This window comes from Oreochromis aureus, linkage group 17 (assembly GCF_013358895.1).
Source record: "Oreochromis aureus strain Israel breed Guangdong linkage group 17, ZZ_aureus, whole genome shotgun sequence".
Lineage (NCBI taxonomy): Eukaryota > Metazoa > Chordata > Actinopteri > Cichliformes > Cichlidae > Oreochromis > Oreochromis aureus.
In genome coordinates, this window is record NC_052958.1 from 38841196 (window position 1) to 38851230 (window position 10035).

General features: G+C 50.4%; 1 protein-coding gene across 4 annotated transcripts in view; it reads left to right on the forward strand.

The window, feature by feature from the left end:
• The window catches only part of sbf1 (SET binding factor 1), a 55027-nt gene extending 46560 nt beyond the window's left edge, over positions 1 to 8467 (forward strand). For 3 of the 4 annotated variants that reach the window (XM_031736086.2, XM_039600849.1, XM_031736088.2), the window contains 17 exons: positions 393 to 529; positions 690 to 897; positions 990 to 1186; positions 1424 to 1561; positions 1647 to 1742; positions 1973 to 2047; positions 2465 to 2637; positions 2864 to 3040; positions 3119 to 3220; positions 3301 to 3486; positions 3842 to 3968; positions 4049 to 4179; positions 4254 to 4598; positions 4850 to 5055; positions 5242 to 5329; positions 5415 to 5546; positions 5995 to 8467. In XM_031736086.2, coding sequence (XP_031591946.1) covers positions 393 to 529; positions 690 to 897; positions 990 to 1186; positions 1424 to 1561; positions 1647 to 1742; positions 1973 to 2047; positions 2465 to 2637; positions 2864 to 3040; positions 3119 to 3220; positions 3301 to 3486; positions 3842 to 3968; positions 4049 to 4179; positions 4254 to 4598; positions 4850 to 5055; positions 5242 to 5329; positions 5415 to 5546; positions 5995 to 6093 — 2617 coding nt within the window. In that variant the 3' untranslated portion in view covers positions 6094 to 8467. The remainder of the gene's footprint in view (positions 1 to 392; positions 530 to 689; positions 898 to 989; positions 1187 to 1423; positions 1562 to 1646; positions 1743 to 1972; positions 2048 to 2464; positions 2638 to 2863; positions 3041 to 3118; positions 3221 to 3300; positions 3487 to 3841; positions 3969 to 4048; positions 4180 to 4253; positions 4599 to 4849; positions 5056 to 5241; positions 5330 to 5414; positions 5547 to 5994) is intronic. The other variant, XM_031736087.2, reaches the window with a different exon arrangement.
• The last annotated feature ends 1568 nt before the right edge of the window (positions 8468 to 10035 follow it).

A 10035-nucleotide genomic window follows, 5' to 3' on the forward strand; every position in this document is an offset into this window, starting at 1 on the left:
CGAAAGACAGACCAGGTTTAGAAACCTTTCTCAGCACTGTCTCTGCTGGTCTGTGGGTCCATGCTCCGTGTCCTCCCCGACCTTTCATTGGTCTCTTCCTTATTTACAGTCTCAGTGAGCTTTCAGTGACACACACACGCACACACACACAGAGGAAAGAGAATAAGAGGAGTGTAGGAAAAAAGGCTTTTGAATAATTAGTCGGTGGAAACCGTGGCAGCTGCTTCCATCTCTGCACTGTGTGCTAAAAACCCTCCATTCACTCATATTAATTCTGACTTGTCTCTGTGACACACAACATGACACACAAGTGTGAGTCGATTAATCAGGAGGCCAACACTGCAGACTGCACTGTGGCTTATTTCAACGTCCTGTCACTTTGTTTGTTTCAGGACTCTTTCCAAAAACCTGGTGAAGAGTGCCAAGAGAACCATTGGCCGCCAGTATGTGACCAGGAAGAAGTACTCTCCTCCCACCTGGGAGAACAGGAGCAGCTTCCAGTCAGAGCTGGATGAAGATGAAATCTCAGGTAGCTTACACGATCGATTACAGCACGCCCACTGCACTTTCACCACGTCAGCCTTTATTTTTTGAGATTTCCTGGATTGGACTCACAGACTTCCCCAAACTTGAACTTTTTGTTTGTTTAGTGCAGATGATTCTGTGAGCTCTGCTGTTTATCTCCACAGTCTCAGAGGAAGTGGACCAGAGCTCCCTGACCCTGTCCTCCACCATCCGCTCATCAGACAGACAGACCATGAGCAACGTTGTAGAGCGAGCCTGTTGTCGTGACTACCAGCGTCTGGGTCTGGGGACGCTTAGTAACAGCCTGACGCGGTCTAAGAACGAGCCCTTCAGGATTTCCACCGCTAACCGCATGTACACTGTGTGCAGGAGGTAGGGGAGCAGTGGGTGCACTCGTACAGCAGGAGACTGGTCCATGTATAGTTACAGTCTGTTTTACTCACCGCGCGTCGTGTGTGCCGCAGCTACCCCGGCCTGCTGATCGTCCCTCAGAGCATCCCAGACTCAACTATCAACAGAATCTGTCGCTGCTACCGACAGAACCGCTTCCCAGTGGTGTGCTGGAGGAATTCACGGACCAAGGCCGTCCTGCTGCGCTCTGCGGGGCTTCACGCCAAGGGGGTGGTGGGCTTCTTCAAGTCTCCCAATGCTCCCACTGCAGGTAACCTGATTCATGTGTTGTTCAAAGTTTATGCAGCTCCTGAATGACCTCCTTTCTTAGCAGTTTTGTACTTTGAGTTTGTCAAACCTGAGACCAGCCTGGCTCATTCTGTGCAGATGTACAGAGATGCTTTTTTCTCAACCACTGCCACTGTGCACCCCTGTAACCACACTAAAATGTGCTTTGGTGTAAAAGGAATGGCATTTTGAAGCATTTGAGCGTCTCCTCTCTGTGCAGTGCCCTCTCAGGCCGACTCCACTAGTCTGGAGCAGGAGAAGTATCTCCACGCCATCATCAGCTCCATGCCCTCTTACAGTGAGAATAGTGGCAGAAACACGCTGAGTGGCTTCACATCCACACACATGAACACCTCTGGTAGGTAGAGTGACTCACAGATGTGACCATTTACTGTCACATGACTGCGGGGTCACAGAGCTGATGGCGTTTCCTTTGTTCACAGACTCATCAGATAAGCTGAGGCAGCCCAAGATCGGAGCTCTGATGAAGCAGGTGATGGGCGCCAAGGAGGACGCTCCTGGAACCTTCAGCAGAGGAGGTGAGAGGGTCTCCTCCTGCACTGCCTCACTGACTCTGTTCAGCTGTAGGTTTGGCTCTAGGTGGGCTGCTGCAGTTTTCAGTCCAGTGAACTGGACCAGGAGGAAGCTAAAGCAAATCCATCCTAATGTGTGTGTGTGTGTGTGTGTGTGTGTGTGTGTGTGTGTGTGTGTGTGTGTGACACCATCCTCCACTGTTGGTTAATTGGCCATCTTTGTTGTTTGACCTCAGCTCTGGGTCAAAGGGCCAAAGTCATCTCCCTCTCTCAGCCCAAAGTGTCTGGCAAGGCCAGGAACCCTCCCAGAGGTACAGTAGGCCACGCCCCTGACTCCCCTCTACCACTCCTTTCTAACCAATCAGATGTCTAACAGTAGCGTCTGTGTGTCTGGCATCATCCCTGGTAGCGCGCTGTCTCTGAGGACTAATGAGCTGTTGTTGCTTGTGTTCTTCAGTGTGCATGCTGCTGCAGCAGCTTTGCTGTCTGACGTCCTGTTTGTTGTTTACTGTTTGATTCTTCTCGCTGCTGAATGTCAGCAACAGTTAGACCTTCATCACCAGCATGGCTGTCTGTAGCCGTGGACACTATAGAGACACACATTAAAGGATGCTTCCACTTTTGTACAGCTCAGGTTGTTATAGAGTGGAGCGATGCTTTAATGGCAGCTAACGTCTACAGGTCTCAGGCTTTAAAGACTCTGGTGTGTGTTTGTGTTGAAACTGCAGGTAAATGGGGCAGTATCCGAGGCAGCGGACGTCTAAGTGCCTACAACCCAGATGTGGGGACACGTCTGGCTGGGAAAGAGTCTCCACAGCCCAACGGGGGCCCGAGCGAGGCTATGTTCCTCCGGCAGCAGAAGGCGTACCTCTACATCATCGGGGACAAGGCTCAGCTCAAGGTAACTGAAAACTCCCTAAACTAAAAGCTAAAACTAACTGACACGACTCTGAAAACTCAAATAAATACAAATAAAAAACACTGGATTACAACTTTCCTTTAGTTGAGACTCTGTGTGTCAACAATACTCTGACACGTGAATCGTGGCTGTTGCTGTTTGGCTGCTGTTGCTCGTAGCTCAAAGGAGAAGAGGGCAGATAACGAATGTGCTTTGGTGTTGTCCTCAGGGAGGGAAGCAGGACTCGTTCCAGCAGTGGGAGGTGGTCCCCATCGAGGTGTGCGATGTGCGCCAGGTGAAGAACAGCTTCAAGAAGCTGATGAAAGCCTGCGTGCCGAGCTCGTCGACCTCCGACCCCAACATGAGCTTCCTGCGCTGCCTGGAGGAGTCCGAGTGGATGGCGCTGGTACGTTGCACTTTGTGTTTCTCAGCCGATTCTCGTCCACGCATCTCTTATTTGTGCTGACTGCGTGTGTGCGTTCAGCTCCACAGGGTGCTGCAGGTGTCTGTCCTGGTGGTGGAGCTCCTGGACACGGGCTCGTCAGTCATGGTCAGCCTGGAGGACGGCTGGGATGTCACCACGCAGGTCTGACAGATGCTGGCTGCTTGGTTTTGTTAGAGTGAGCTGTGAGGGTGCAGAGTGTGTGATGCTGCGTCTCTCTGCAGGTGGTGTCCCTGGTGCAGCTGCTCTCTGATCCCTACTACAGGACATTCGATGGTTTCCGGCTCCTGGTGGAGAAGGAGTGGCTGTCGTTTGGCCACCGCTTCAGCCACAGAGGAGCTCAGACACTGGGCAGCCAGAGCAGCGGCTTCACCCCCATCTTCCTGCAGTTCCTCGACTGCGTGCACCAGGTAGAACAGCTGATTGTAAATCCACCATCAAAGACCGGCGCTTTGTCTCTGGATGCTTTCACCGCCGCTGCGCTGCGACATGTTTGGACTTTGAGGCTGCGTGTAGAGGAGCAGCAGTGGTGCTGTCAGATTTACTGTCCAAAAATCATCCTGATTATGTGATGTAATGTAGTGATGTAACACTCACGTTTGCCATAAGGTCAGAGGTCATTTTGCTGTGTGGCAGCTGTTCCTGTTTGCACTGGTGGCTGCTGCATGTACGGAGCAGCTGCAGCACTGAGACACGATTTAGAGCAGACCTTTGATTAACACACAGCAACTTAAACTACATGTGTTTGTGTGCCTCCACCCTCAGATCCACCTCCAGTTCCCCATGGAGTTTGAGTTCAGTCAGTACTACCTGAAGTTCCTGGCCTACCACTACGTCTCCAACCGCTTCCGCACCTTCCTGCTCGACTCGGACTACGAGCGCATCGAGCTGGGTGAGTACAAACAGAGGCAGAGTTGATTCCACGCACGAAGGTGGTGGTTAGTGTAACCGATGAGGCGTGTGTGTGTGTAGGAGTGCTGTACGAGGAGAAAGGCGAGAGGAAAAACCCTCAGGTGTGCAAGTCTGTGTGGGACTACATCGACAGACTGAACAAGAAAACGCCCATCTTCTACAACTACATGTTCTCTCCTGAAGACGAGGAGGTGAGAACACGAGCACAGCCTGCTGCGGCCGAAAGACAAACTCTGTGTTTAATGCAACGCGCTCTGTGTTCCAGGTGCTGAGGCCGTACACCTTCATCTCCAACCTGAAGGTGTGGGACTTCTACACGGAGGAGACTCTGTCCGAGGGGCCGTCGTACGACTGGGAGCTGAGGGGCCGGCAGGAGCGCGCTGCCGAAGAGACGGCGGAGAAGCCCGACACCGGCGGGCCTAAATCTCAGCGGCACATTGTGTGGCCGTGTTATGACAACCTGACCAAGGCGGTGCCCGACGCCATCACCAAGCTGCTGCAGGACCTGCAGAGTCTGGAGGCCGAGCTCGGCCAGGCGACAGATAAGTGGAAGGACACGTGGGATAAAATCAAGACCACGCAGAGGACAGAGACCAAGCTGGAGAGCAAGGTGGGCCCACGGTTTCATTTCTAAACAAGTGCACACGTAGGAGCGGGCCGGGGTCTCTGACAGCGGCTAACACTCACTGTTCTCACACACCTGCAGCTTTAACCCTGGGAACAGTCTGTACTGCTGTGTGTGGTTGTTGTCTTTGAGCCACGGTTACACACACACACACAGACACACACACAGACACACACACACAGACAGTGGTAGCTCAGTATGTGTGGACAGTTGCTGATCATCTGCTTCCTCTGCAGCCGTCCTTCTCCAGCTCCCTGCTGATGTCATCCAACCTGAGCCATCAGCGGCGTTCTCAGGGCGTTTACCTGCAGGAGAGCGGTGTGGGATCCTCCATCAACCTGGCTCTGGACTGTGAAGCCAGCGCCACTTCTACGCCCGTCCCCGGTCGGCCGAGCACCAGCACCCTCTACAGCCAGTTCCAGAGCAGCGAGAGCGAGAACAGGTCTGTACCTGCCAGCACGGGCGTCGTACTTAAACAGCCCTCGTGCTGACGTGACTCCTCCCAGCTCTGCTGCCGTGTGACAGGCCCTCTGCTTTCTAGACATCGCTATAGATAAACTGTGCAGCGTAGAAGCAGTGGTGTCAGAGAACAACTCAGACATGTCTTTACTTGTGTTTTGGCCTCCAGGAGTTTTGAAGGAATTCTCTTCAAGAGAGGGGCGTTGTTGAAACCATGGAAACCGCGGTGGTTTGTGCTGGATAAGACCAAACACCAGGTAAGACGGCGCAGAGGAGGGTTCCCGCTTTGTCTCAAGGAGACCTGTTGCTGGTTTAATGGGGCCTCTCTCCCTCCCTCTGCAGCTCAGATACTACGAGAGCAGGCAGGACAAGGAGTGCAAAGGAGTGATCGAGCTGGCTGAGGTGGAGTCTGTCACCGCGGGAACGCCCACCATGGGAGCGCCAAAAAACATTGACGAGAAAGCCTTCTTTGATGTGAGTTTGCTCCCTCGCCGCATTGTTCCAGGCTCATTTCTGACAGGAAGTGAGCCTGGGTTGGCTGAAGCTCCCCTGTAGCGTTGATGGGGAGGCAGAGACCACCCCCACTAAGCTCTGATGCGCACACAGTTGGCCTTTGTCTCAGCATTACATGAAACTCTGTAGGTTATAGCATTGAGCTGAGCCCAGCTTGTTTTCAGAGGCAGGAGAAATGTGCAGCGCCCGCTGCCACGAGGCAACAGGCCGACTGCAGAGAGCCCCAGACTTACGGTGGAGCCCCTCCCCCTGCAGTCTGCACTGCTCCTGCAGGGCTGTTAATGCGTCGTTTGTGTCACCGGGCTTGAGTCAGTGCAGGTTGCCATGGAGAAACCAGTGAACGTCCGGGAGAGCCTGCTGTTATCAATCTGTGTGTATTTAACGATTGGTCTCTCTCTGCTTCTTTCAGCTCAAGACGACCAAACGAGTGTACAACTTCTGTGCCCAGGACAGCCTGAATGCACAGCTGTGGATGGACAGTGTTCAGAGCTGCCTGTCAGACGCATAGAGACGAGGAGCCTGTGACCACTGTGCTCTGTTCTGTGTTGAATTAATGACTTTGCATCACAAATGTTTCAGTGTTTTTGTTATAAAAAGAAAAAAACCACAAAGAACCACTCGCTGTCGTAGCTGCAGCATGAAGATCCTTCCAGACCCTCCACCTGTAAACCGCCCCCGCCCTCTTCCCCTCCTACTAACCTCACTGCCCTGTCGCACACTTTGGGGAGGAATGACGGAGGAGCTGCAGTCGGCCCGGCCTCGTACAGACCTCGAGGATCCGGCTGCTGGCTCATCGGACAGCAGACGTTCTTCCTCTTTGCCTTCCACGCAGCGCGATCGAAGGAAGTTCAAGAGGAAGCGGCTGGAACGAGGGGCTTGTCAACGGTTCATGAAGGATTTCCTTTCAGTTTTTTTTTTTTTTTTTTTTTTTTTTTTGAAAATCTCAACTTACCAGGAGGAGGTCAGCGCTCACCGGCTGTCCTCCACGTGTGGCAACGACATACTGTGAACGCCATGAACCGCTGGCAGAGATCAAACCAGGAGAGCCCAGCAGGTGTTGAGAGTGTCGGTGGACTCTTCACCGACAGTGTTTACAGAGGTCCCCTCACTACGCTGTGCTCTATTAACATTCACACTCTGAAGGGATGCTGAAGGAGAAAAGGAGGGACTGCTTTATGAAACAGGTAGAAGGAGACCCAGAAGGTGAGACGTTTTAGAGGAGGGATATTATGGGATGGTCTAGAGAGACACACCGAGTGTGGGGGAGGAAAACTCCCGTATTTCTTTAACTGCTTAAATAGTCTTGTGTCTGTTTGAACTCTGAGCTCTGGCTGGAATCGCTTTGTTCACTCTGATTTCCTTCGTAGTTTACGTAACCAGCTTCCTCCTCTAAGATTGAGCGATGCGGGTAAATGCAGACGTGGTGACAGAGAGTTCTCCCCTCGTGCTCACGCTGCAGGCAGGTGCAGGCGAGCCTTTAAAATGACTCGTGTGATGTATGCGAGGACTGATTCAACTGAACATTTCGAATATTATTAAAAGACCAGAACATTTTCTTTTCTCGATGTTGTTGTTGGCAGAAGTTCCAAATTTAAAATGAGCCTCAGCCATCAGTCAGAACAGACACGAGACCGTAAGAGCTGTTAGTGAAATACTGTCGTTTCCTTTAGTGACAGCGGGGTGGGGAAGGTCACACAGGCGTGTGTGAGCCCTGCTCACAAGTTTCCAGGTTGTTGTGTTCAGACGTGAACGTTCAGGCTTCAGCGATGCAGCACGAGCGCCGTGGCCCTGGGAGCACGTGGTTGCTGTGGAGGTTTCAAACATCTGGTTTAATGTCAGCAGCTGTGTCTGTCCCTCCACGAGCATCGAGCACTCTGACCCAAACCCTGCTCTGTAAAATATGTCCTACTGCTGTCTTTGAACACAGGTTTTTGTGCTAATAACTCTTTTGTATATACTACTCCAGATTTGTATGTAATGTTTATGGTAGTAATTTATTTAACTTGTCTCCTCAGTAAAGTTCCTCAAGCACCACTTTATTTTGAAATTAGGAATTCAATGTGCCATTTGTTTATTTCTGTATTAATGTGACTAATGCTTTTTGGAAATGTAAACCCTTAGTGTCTTTTTTCTTTGTGTAAACACAGTTGTCCTTAAACATGAACCATTAACATTAGAGTGGAAAGGGCGTGTTAGCGGCAGAGGAAGCCTCTTTACCGCGCTGCTCGCCCACAGCGATGGGACGATGTGGACTAACAAAGGTCAGAGGTCAGATGTTCCTGGTGCCGGGGTCAGCAGACTGGCTTGGTGCATCGTTGTGAGATTGAAGATAACAAACACATAGAAATATTCAGTGGGTTTAGTAACTCTCTAAGAATACTGATTGACGCTGATCCTGTGAATAAATTATTTGTTCTAATAAAATCCTTTTTTTTTTTTTTTTTTTTTTTTGAGCATCTCCAGTCTGTTCTGGTTGCCATCTTCTTGGTTAATATTCTGATGCTCCTCAGTGTATTTCAGTAGGATTTCCTGGTATTAGCGGTCCAAGTATGATGAAATGTTATCAGCTACCTATGAGTGTCTGTGCAGGTCCCTGCGTCTCAGACAGTGAAAGGTCAAACAATCACTTCGATGGTTTGGGTGAGGAACAGATACGTGTGGGAGAAAGCTCGCTGCGTCCTCGTGTCGGCCCCAGCTCACCTTTTTCACTCTCGTTTACTCATCTCTGAAACGGCTACATCGCCCCAAGAATACGACATAATCAGTTTTATTTATTTGTTGTTTTTTTTTAAATTAGAAATGACCTTCTGAGCCGGGTTATGTTGTCAATCATGTTGATAAAGTTTTTAGAATCCAAATAAAAAACTGTGGGTTTAAACGTTCACGTGTCCGTGTCTGTCTGCAAACAGCCGCACAGGTACTGCACCACAGTCAACAGCTGTTTGTGCAGGAAGCCGCTGCTCTGCATCATTCACCTGCAGATCACGTGTTTTCCACTTCCCATTACTGGAAAGAAGAGCAAACTAAATACCTGCTGATAAACATCATGTGACGTGCAGGCTCCCGAGTGTCGAGATGATCTGCTCAGCTGCACTTTGGGATATTCTGGCAGGTGCTCGTTTCTGTTAGCGAAACATCAGCGTGTGTTCAGGGAAGCTTTACAGTTCAAGGATGGGTGCGACAGTTTGATCCAACTCCACCAGTTAAACCAAAAGCTTGGTACCTAAACCGGATGGTCAACAAGTCCACTTTAGTAAGGAGAGTCGCAGCAGAGGCCTGAAGCATCAACAAAACCCAAACAGGCTGTAAACTATTAGTGAGCAAACACAGGGCCGAGATCTGAGGTGAACGCATCGTGGATTTACTAAATCACAATCCATTTTCATGACAACCTGTGATGGTTGATTGTTGGTTAACCGAACATAGCGAACATTTTAGTTCCTGACATTTTAAAAGCACAGCCGGGCTTTCCAAGCATTAGCTGGATGGACTAAACCTGCGGCCCTCAGAGAGACGCCCTCTCTGCACACCAACACGAAACTGCCCCGAACAACGCAGATGAACGTCGCCTACGCCAAACAGATGTTGATGATGACGACGACATGTTGCTACAAATCTAAACACAAAAACGGTCAAATGCAATGTTTGGATTTAGCGCAAAATCATATTAATGCAGAGCTTCTGTGCGGCTGTTTATTTCTGACTTCACAGCTGCACATTAGCACCCTCAGAGTGGATCTGTCCCAGTGGGGCTACACTGAACGTCACATGCTGAAAATAAAAGAGCAAATGAAAATCTTAAACCAACACACAAAACCCTCTGACCCGGTTACCACGGTGATTTAGGCAGGAAAGAACAACAAAACCCAGCAGAGGGGGAGGAGCAAAGTGTGCACGCCAGATGTGCAGCAGTGGTGTTTGCACAGACATGTCGGAGGGAAGAAACTGAAACCGAACGTGTTCAGGCCCTGAGTGGCTGCTCTACAGTTCTCGTGACGCCGAAGCAATTTTGGCCACATTGATGAGCTGATCACATGATTTCTGAACAGCTTCTCATTGGAGGGAGGTTTTTTTTTTTTTTGTTCCAGTGAGGAAAGCACTAGAAAAAATAAACACCCCCCATAAAGTCACACTGGTGTTTATACACCACTCTGCATTAGTTATTGCTCTCTGGCTCTGTCTCCCACAGCGTCTCTTGTCCCATGTCCTTCAAACCCAACCGGTCGCAGCAGATGGCCCCGCCCCTCCCTGAGCCCGGTTCTACTGGAGGTTTCTTCCTGTTAAAAGTTTTTCCTTCCCCCTGTCGCCAAAGTGCTTGCTCATAGAGGTTGGTCTTTTTGTGGGTCTTTACCCTGCACTATAAAACATGAGGTGTTGAGTCTCTGAAAGTCTCTGAAAACTGAAAACACACTGCACAAGTGCAAAGATGACACCAGACCAGCAAAGCAGA